Genomic DNA, 9,284 nt, shown 5'->3' with positions numbered 1-9,284 from the left:
ATTTGATAAGACCTATCCGCCTTCTAAAGGAAACGTTTTGCGATTGGGCAAGAACACGCATTCCAATACACAAAAATCACAACAGGTACTCGAAAAGATCCGTTAATATCTTCTGGTTTCGCAACCGAACCCGTGCAAAAGGTTAAAACTGAAAACGTGTCGCTCTATTCAATAAAATGATGAACGTAAATAACGTATCGTTGCTGTGAAATTCAAATAGCTTGAAATTCTATTTTCGTTTGCTAATACAGGCAGTTTCGTCAATTCTTGTCCTTAAACTGCGCCATAAAATCATGGTGAAAGTTTCTCAAACTTTCAAACATGGGAGTAAACTTTTCCTCCGAAGGGAGAATGGTGATCCTGTGAAAGAAAAAGTATCTTCAGTTAGACTAGCACAGGTAACCCAGGTTCATAAACGCGTACCATCGAGTCGCATATATAGCCCACTTTGAAAATGAGTGATGGCCTGGGTCGAGAGTAACTGCCCAAGTGATTGTGGGATTGTTTTGGGGGACGATAATAATAGCCAACGTCCCCTAAACCTTCCCACAATCCCTTGGGCAGCTACCCTCGACCCAGGTCATTACTCTTTTTCAAAGTGGACTATGAGAGTAGTCCTGTTGACCTCTGTACCTGTAAGTGCTTTTGGTGGTGCTCTCAAATATTACGGGCGTTAAATCTCCTTGTAGGAAGTTTGAACCTCGTTATGAATGCGAGTTTTCGTACATAACTTCTATTATGAAAATTAGTTTTCCTTCATATGCAAACAAAACTAATTTTCACAAGAAAAGCTTTGTAATTAGCCTCGCTTTCGTAGTGAGGTTCACAAGAAAGAAACTCGGGAATGGCCTGTTGTGCTCTACTAGTTACCATTAACTTCTCATGCAAGAAGAGAAAAATTGTCTCACCGGAAGTAGATGTTGTTGCCTTTGCTATTCATATCAAATGCGTGGCCTGGTACCATGTAAGTCCCAGTTTTCTCCAACGCCTGCCAACAGTAGAATTCCTCTGGCGATAGACCCTGGGCCTAAGCGGAAAAGGACAGTTGTGCACAAAGTAAGTACATTGCTATCAATCAGAATTTTTGACGATAACTAGTTTTCTTCTTGAGAAGCTTTTGGTTGAAAGAAAGAAGCTTTTTCCTCTGTTGGATATAAGCAGCATTCACAGATTTCTGGAAGAACTAATATAAGGGAAGTAAGCTAAGCCAACTGAAATTGATAATCGCAGGCCGGCCAGTCATTTATCTGTAAGCCCTGTAAATCTAGCTGTAGTGGAACCAGAATGGTCAAGCGCATCTAAACACACTGTCCACCACTCCCTAGGCAGTAATAGTCTCTCTCTAGTCCCTTCATTTACGGCCGCACAAAAAGAGCAGGGGCAGCAGTTACGATGGCTTTCTGTGGCAGTGTTATCCTCGGAAACGCGTACATTGAACCGGCGACCTCGTTGCATTTGATACTCTCCAATGAGTTCAAAATCTCTGTCGTCAACTTTGCTTTCTTCTTATAGGATTCTTGAATGGTTGTTGACTCCTGTGGGACAAGTTCAACAAATACAGAAGATCACAACAAGAAGACCATATCTGCAAAGTAGACTGTTTGTAACTTTTCCCGCGAGGCAGTAGCCAATTACGTAGGGACCCTGAGTAGTGCCGCGTGTCTAATTGGTAGCAGTAGACTGGAGTAATTCTGAACCCAAGCACCAGCTGGACATCAGATTGACTGTTTTTGACGACCCGATTTAAACATTTTTGAAACGCTTATCCAGTAAATAGAAAACGTAGAGATAAAGCGAATGTTCGGCTGTTTTATTAGGCTGAACGGGAGAGGATGCATCCTATCTTGGACTGAATAAGTTCTTCTACTCTAATGTTAAATGAAAGTTTGCAATCAGACACTTTTCTGTTTTTCCCAAACCAATAGAGTTATAAAGAATCAGTGAATCTTTAAAATTTTGGCTGGGTAAGTAAGATCAATCGAGTATTATCTTTGAATGTTCACCTTCAGAAAAAGTTCGTACGATTCCTCTCCCGGTTTAGGAGGGTTGCAAGCAAGTCCCATGATAACCTAGAAAAACAACGAAAAACGTAAGAAATTAAATGTGCACACGCGTTTGTGACTGTCTTTACTCACTTAAAGGAAAATGTTTAGCTTTTGCAAATCTCCTTAGAAGCACTTGGAGATTTTAAAATTCTCCAGATACTCCAATCGAGAATTCAAGACACATGAACACACCCCGGAACACACAAACACTTCAGTAATGTTGGGACATCACATAATTAAGATATGTACATTGAACCACTTAATATGGTATTAGTATCTGAGTCATGAATACACGCCAGAGGCAAGAGTTCCGTAATTTCTGGTACTACAGTAGAACCCCTCTAACTCGAACTCGGTTGACCCGAACTCCCCGCTAACTCGAACAAAATCCGATTTCCCCCGGATTGGACCCCAGTTTTTCAGTCATTTACTATCAGCTAACTCGAACTCATGTTACCTTCCCTTGGCTCAAATTTTCCCCGATAACTTGAACTCTATTTAAAAAAAGGCTGGCCAGTTAACCTCAAAATGTCAGGACATAGCTCACTGACGTGTCGAAACCTTTGATCTTTATTGACAACATGTGCAATGTATGCAAACGGCGATCTCGGCCTTTTTTTTTTGTCGTTAATATGTTCTTATTAAAATGTTCGGCAACAATTTCCAAACTAAACGTTCTTTAATACAAACTTAATATGTGAAAGAACGATAAAACCACAATGTTTTATGAATCAGTTATTGGATACTTGAAATCCAACACCAATCCCGCTCACTCCAACCTACGTAGCCTCTCACACAGCCGTTGCACTGTACTGCACCGTGTAACCATTTTCGTACCCAGTTTCCTGGTGCCTACGATTCAACCGCCGACCAAAAGATCGTAGGCTCTGGGAACGAGGATGCGGTATTACATTAACTGAGGGAAGAGACATGGGCTGACACAGTGGTCCTCTTACATTTTACCTCTTCAGCGTAAGAATGACTGTACACGGGAAGGTTTAGACAAGTCTGGTTCGACAAGTTTTATCAGGGGCAGCCAACGAGAACATTTCAGCCAAACAAATATTTATATTGTTGTCTCCTGTGTTCTCAGATACGATACGATACGATACGATACGATACGATACTTTATTTAACGTGGGATTTACGCTTAGCTTAATTAGCTAGTTTACAGGTAATCCATGGCCAAGTAATGATACTAAAAATTAGAAACTAAAAATGGACAACGATTCAAAGTGTAAAAACTGTAAAAGCTAAGAAAAAAAATTCCAATATATCAGTCAAAACTTACCTGACTATAGGAAATTAACAATGCACTTTATTAACGCGATTTTACAAAACTCGCGTTAATTCAATGTATCTTAATTAATGTCGATGTAAATTTAATGCACGCTATTTTATAACATTGTTATTTTAAAGCACCTTTATTTCATTACAAAACCTTATTAGTTCATGACTCCTCTTTTGGCTCTTCAGAATCACTATCTTTTGAATTGATAGGGTTTAGTTAGGCTTCAAAACCAAATTTTCAGCTTAAAAAAAACTTACAAACATCCGTGCACTTGTCTTGGAAGGTTTTATTGACGGAAGCCAAAACGCAGTTTGGCATTCAGAAATGTAAAGTGTGAGTTTTAAGAATTATGAAAATCGCAGTAAATAAAGCAAGATGCTTATTGAAAAATTTGCGTTAATTTAATGCACGTAAACCTAACTTTTGAAAAATTTGCGTTAATCTAGTGTAACGTAAATTTACTTCGCGTTGTCAACGTGCATTGTTAATTTCCTAACATAAGGTCAGCGATCAGATTTTGTTCTTCACTTCATTAGTGCCGGCTTTATTCTAATATTGATTTCTTCGTTCGTTCATTCGTTCTTTCTAATATTGGTTTCTTCGTTCTTAGATCGTTTTGTGCTCTTTTAGAGGCATATCTGTCTAAGCTAATATAGTTTGACCTGTTCCGATACTTAAGCTGAAATTAAGTTGCAGAATTGTTTTAGGAAACGGAATCTTATTCCCTGAATTTACGAGCTGTTGTTGACTTTACGAAAAATCTTGATTACCTTTCTCGTCTTTCAAGGACATGTCAGTTCCCCTCCAAAACCCAAAGGAACGAAATTTTGAGCTGATATTTTGCCGACGAAACCTTCAGATCCAGTGTTGGGTGCCATTGTTTATTTTTCCTTACATACGACTTCAAAAGCTCATTAATAATTCATAAGCCATTGACCTATCAAATGGTCGATAAAACATCATGTGCAGTGGTTTTAAAACCCGATAATTCTCCTCCTTATTAGTATGTTGCTAATTTCCAACGTTCACAAAAGGATCGTTGTTATGAACTCTCTCGACACACGCTTTTCCAGGAATGTTTTTGAAGCCGCGAGTTAAAAAAACTCGCAGCACGTGTTTTGTCGGGTCTGAAACCACTCAGCTGCGCCTCGTGGTTTTAAATTCCGATAAAACACTGCTGTTCGTGTTTTAAACATTACAAAAGAAGTCACGTTTTCCTTCAGTTGACAAGTCTCTTTGTTCAAAGATCTGAAGAAGTTCGCAAAAAGCTTTTCACCTTTCACCCATATACACACGATTAAGTCAAAATTGTCAAACAAAACTTGTCATGGAAAACTTTCTCGTGTGCAACTAGCCTTGACCTGTCAAACCATTACTAGACTGTGTTTCAGTGAGTTCATACCTGCCCTATAGTTGAAGGACACGATCTTGCACTTAGATAATTTTTTATTCGAAGCTTGACAATATCACTCAATCCTGTCAGCTCGATGTATCCACCTCTAAGACCACATCTGCAAGAAACGGCAATGTCACATCATGGACATTAGAGTGATCATGAGAAAGCTATATAGGAAGCCATAAATGGGTGACGCTGTTTGCATTGGTGCATGCATGTTGCAGGGTTTCACTCAGAGTCACTGTTTCAACAATGCTTCCAGTAAGACTTTTGCCTGGTTAGGGCTAAATGGTTCAGTATCAGTTGTTCATCGTTTTTTTTTACTCTTCGTCGAAAAATAAGACATGAAAAGCATCGGTTGTTCTATATTTTAAGGCAATTTTAGTTTTTTTGTTTTTGGAGGTCAGTTTGTGTATTTTTTGCTTGAGATCTGCTTACAGGTTGCCTCACTGCGGTTATTACCATTGGCCAGATCTCTGTGGCTGGTTTAGTTTTAGGCCTCACTGTCATCGGACCGAGGCGCTGTTTCTCTATTTTGTTTTGGGTGGTCACATGCTGGTTAGCTTTGTCACATCACATATCTTACTCTCCGGTATATCCTTTGGCACTGGAATGAAGCGACATGAGTTGAAACTCGCTGTACTCAGTTCCCAGGTCCCTCAGGACTTTCTTGCACGAATGAAACTGAGCTCCATCGGCGTACACATTGTCTTGATAAACTTCGTCGGCGAACAACACCAACTTCTCTCGGTCACAAAACTTGATCACCTCTTGAATATTCTCATAAGTCAAAACTTGACCTAGAAACCATAATAATTAGTCTGTTACTTAAGAGAACTTTGATTGTAAAGAGTGACTGACCTGCAAATAATTTATCAAACACGAAGAAGAGTTTTTCATCCGATTTCCAAACACCAAAAGTGGGTCCAAAAAAAAAAAAAAAAAAAAAAAACGTCGCACAGCCGGGACATTTTTTAAAAACCAATTTCGAGTGTTTCGCGAATCTTACGAAACACTCTTTCGAGAGTTTATTGTAGCCTCTCAAACCATTAATAATTCTTGGAGAAATTCAAGGCAAAAGTTCACCAAATTTTATGATAAAAGAAGACGACATTTCCCAACCTCCTTCACGATAGCGATTTTCCAAGACTTTCTTAGGGGCTCCGCTATAAGGAGGCTATAAGCTGATATTGGAAGAAAACCAATAAGCCTCCTTGTGGGACATGAATTTGAACATTTTCAAGTAAATGTTTTTACCTTTGCTTCAGAAACGTCTTTGAATGTGTTAATAATATATCGCTGACTGCAAAGCGTGAACAGCTGTTAGTTTGAAGATCAAAATTTGTCTGGGGCATTTGACGGTTTTTTGACCCCCCAGGGGTGGGGGTGAGGATTTGAACAAGTCAATCTTCAAAAGTTCAAATGCCAGGGGCGGGTAGGGGGTAGAATCGATGGCCGCGGCTAAGTGCGCCATAGTCTAACTCATCGTGAACAGCCTGAGATCGTACACATACCTGTGGGATTGCCTGGATTAATCAGCACAAGGCCCCTCGGTACGCAGTGTGGCCTGGCCTCTTCCAACTTGTTTTTCAGTTCAGTGATGTCCAAGGCCCAGTTTTTGTTTTCATCAAGGTGGTAAAATATCTGAAGAAAAAAACCATTAAATGGATACAAAATGTGTTGCACTGATTATAACACACGGGAGAGTTGAGTCTACTGAACGCAATATTTTCCCACTGTCAAGAGGAACCCCTTTTAATAGTGTAACGCTCACTAAAAATTCAATTAGACACGTAATTCAGATCTATCTTATGGCCCAGTTTTGCTATCAATTACCATACCCAGAGTACTAGGACTGTCCTGACCACAAATGGAATGGGTCGAAATGGATCGCAAGCTAATGTTTTTCAAATTCTCGAGTATTTTTGTCTCCAAAATGCGCTAGAACAGATCTTGAGTTGTTCCTTTCAAGAATTCAGGTGATTTCTTTCTTTTGGTGTTCTAACTGTTTTTGCAACTAAGCTATAGTATTTTTACCATAAAAGGTCAAAACTTACGTCACACTTCTCCATTGAGCCAGGTCATAGTTGGAAGATTGGAAGTTTTTAATGCTTGGCGCGAAATTCAAGAAAATTTGCTTAATTCCACTGCGTGTGAGCGGAAAACAGTTTGGGAACACGTTTCCATAATGTTTCCTCGTTTACAGTACTCACACTAGCCCCCTTCTCTCTTTCGGCTCCTCACGCAAATTATCTTTCCTTCCTTCCAACAAGGGAGGAAATATTGCGTGACCTTTTTTGGGACTCACATCACCCAACATCCTCTCCGAGAGAAAAACAGAGAAGGTCCTGAGAACCAGGCGGGAACTGTAAGCGCTTTTGACTTTTTAGCGGCTGTGCGACCGGCGGTGCAGCAAATTTAGACGAAACTTTGTAAAAGGTATGTTGGATTATACAGTCTAAATATACCAAATTGATTTTGTGAGCTGACTCCAAAACTCGTCAGTTTTCCCCTAGCGTCTAGCCTGCGTCGTTTCCAAGATCTCGAAAAGGCAGCTTTCGTTGGCTTCTTGCGCCTGCTTCAATGTTTAGTGGAAAGGAAATAACGTGGTATGCAGCCTAAGCTTGTACCTGCTTTTATTCGTTTTGTTTAATGCTTAGTTTATATGGACAAATGTCAACACGACAATTAAATTTTAGGCTTCATATAAGAATGTTTTTAGCGGAAGGCGAAACAGTCTCAAATTACAAAATATCTTTTCCAGGACTTACCATAACGGTTACCAGATTTGTTTGTTTTGTTTTGGAAAATTTATGGGTCACTATGACCCAGAGGTAATCAGTCGATAAACTGAAAATCGATAACAATAATTGATATCAATCAATTAATCGATTGCTGATGGCAACCATGAAAATTAAATTTTAAAGAAAAGGCGTGAGTTAGATTACTATTGATTGCCAATAGAAATCGACAAGGATTTATTCTTCAATTGGTATTGATTGCTATTAGAAATGGTTTTTGTCTCTTTATAAGTTACATGTACACTGATAAAATCATTTCCACCATAAATTATTTTGGTTGAATTTATAAGTTTTTGACTCTACACTGTATGAAAGTAAAATTCTAAGCTTTCGATTCTGCTAGAGTCTTGTTCACAGTGATTTGGTCAGGTCACGTGAGATGTGACCTGACCAGCCTCCAGATCACTGGAAGGTTGTCTGAGAAAACTAGATTGTCTAACTGTTTGCAGATGTCATTTCAAAGGCAACACTTTCTCCTCAGTTATGTAAAGACCCTGAGTGTTGGTCTGGCTGGGTTTTAATTTAACCCACGACCACCTCCACAGTAGTCCCATGCTCTCCCAACTGAGCTTAGTGGTCAGCCAATCTGCATGGTCTTATTGAGACATCATTCACTCTTCATAGCATGTAATAGGGGTACAATAATTGTAGCCTTTTGTTTCTAGTATTTTGTTGATAATTATTGTTAACAAAATACTCAAACAAAAGCAACTAGATAATAATGAAGTTCCCACTTATCAAATTCACTAGTTATTTCAGAAAAAATCTAAACCCAGTTTATTAAGTCTAAAACGTGTTAAACAGCCTTCATTTTGGTTAACCAAGATCTTACTACTATATATAGATAAGTGACATGAAAAACCTTGTTACCTGATAGGAGTTGTGTTGCAATAACCTTGCTTTATACATACTGTATCCTGGGACAGGAATCATTACCCCAGCAGAACCTTTTCCTTCATTGGTTGCTGTTTGAATAACACCCATCATAACCTAAAGTGATGATAATTGAGAAACGTTTGTTAATGTGTAGCCAGCCTGTGGTGGGGGGTAATGGGTGGGGTGGGGGGAGGAGGGGTTAAATCCTCCTAGTTTTTGTGGCGGTGGGTTCTGGGAGAACTAAAGAGTTCAAAATATGGTGAAATTGAACAAAATTTTGAGAGCTGAGTGCATGGTGATTCCATTGAATTGCATTGCCTATTCTTACTGTGCATCATTTCTTGCATGTACATGTTAGAAACAAAATGGGTTTCCCTTGATACAGTACTAGTTTCCCTTGATGCTAATTAAGCCCAGCCAATTACTAAATGGTTATTTTCTCCTAAAAGGAGCACCATGACCTATCTATTTTCTCTCATTATTTAAACTTGGCTGTTGTCCTCTCTATGTTGAAAAATGTTTAGAAAACATTTGCACAGAAAAATTAATCATTACAAGAAACATTAGCTTGACCACATCTTGCGGGCATAAAATAGTGAATTCATGCATTCAAGAAGGCTTTTGGGTCCATAATGCTTCATATTGTGTTTCCCTGCGACAGGAGAAATTGATCTTTAATTGCTGCTTGTGCTTCTTATATTACATTCTATGGAGAAATTGGATTCTAAGGCCAAATCATCACTTATGCCCTTTTTACAGCAAGCAACACTATTAGACATTTCTCTTGTGATGTTTTGTATCAATTTTCACAGTTCCTGTGACAAGAGGAAGGGGTACATACTGAAATTCTATGACCTGTTTTCATGGTATTGTCA

The 9,284-nt window shown here is 39.0% G+C and overlaps 1 protein-coding gene across 4 annotated transcripts in view; it reads right to left on the bottom strand.

The window, feature by feature from the left end:
• Positions 1-1,220: 1,220 nt before the first annotated feature.
• Positions 1,221-9,284, bottom strand: part of LOC146480605 (alanine aminotransferase 2-like) — a 24,417-nt gene continuing 16,353 nt past the window's right edge. For 2 of the 4 annotated variants that reach the window (XM_085109793.1, XM_085109796.1), the window contains 6 exons: positions 8,404-8,523; positions 6,247-6,376; positions 5,319-5,532; positions 4,739-4,847; positions 2,004-2,069; positions 1,227-1,535 (listed from right to left, as the gene is read on the bottom strand). In XM_085109793.1, coding sequence (XP_084965919.1) covers positions 1,356-1,535; positions 2,004-2,069; positions 4,739-4,847; positions 5,319-5,532; positions 6,247-6,376; positions 8,404-8,523 — 819 coding nt within the window. In that variant the 3' untranslated portion in view covers positions 1,227-1,355. Of the gene's footprint in view, positions 1,536-2,003; positions 2,070-4,738; positions 4,848-5,318; positions 5,533-6,246; positions 6,377-8,403; positions 8,524-9,284 lie in introns of all 4 variants that reach the window. The other 2 variants (XM_085109794.1, XM_085109795.1) reach the window with 2 other exon arrangements.

The sequence above is a fragment of the Pavona decussata genome, unplaced genomic scaffold, assembly GCF_977016875.1.
Source record: "Pavona decussata unplaced genomic scaffold, jaPavDecu1.1 SCAFFOLD_53, whole genome shotgun sequence".
NCBI classification, from domain to species: domain Eukaryota; kingdom Metazoa; phylum Cnidaria; class Anthozoa; order Scleractinia; family Agariciidae; genus Pavona; species Pavona decussata.
This window is presented reverse-complemented; position numbering and strand designations above follow the sequence as displayed.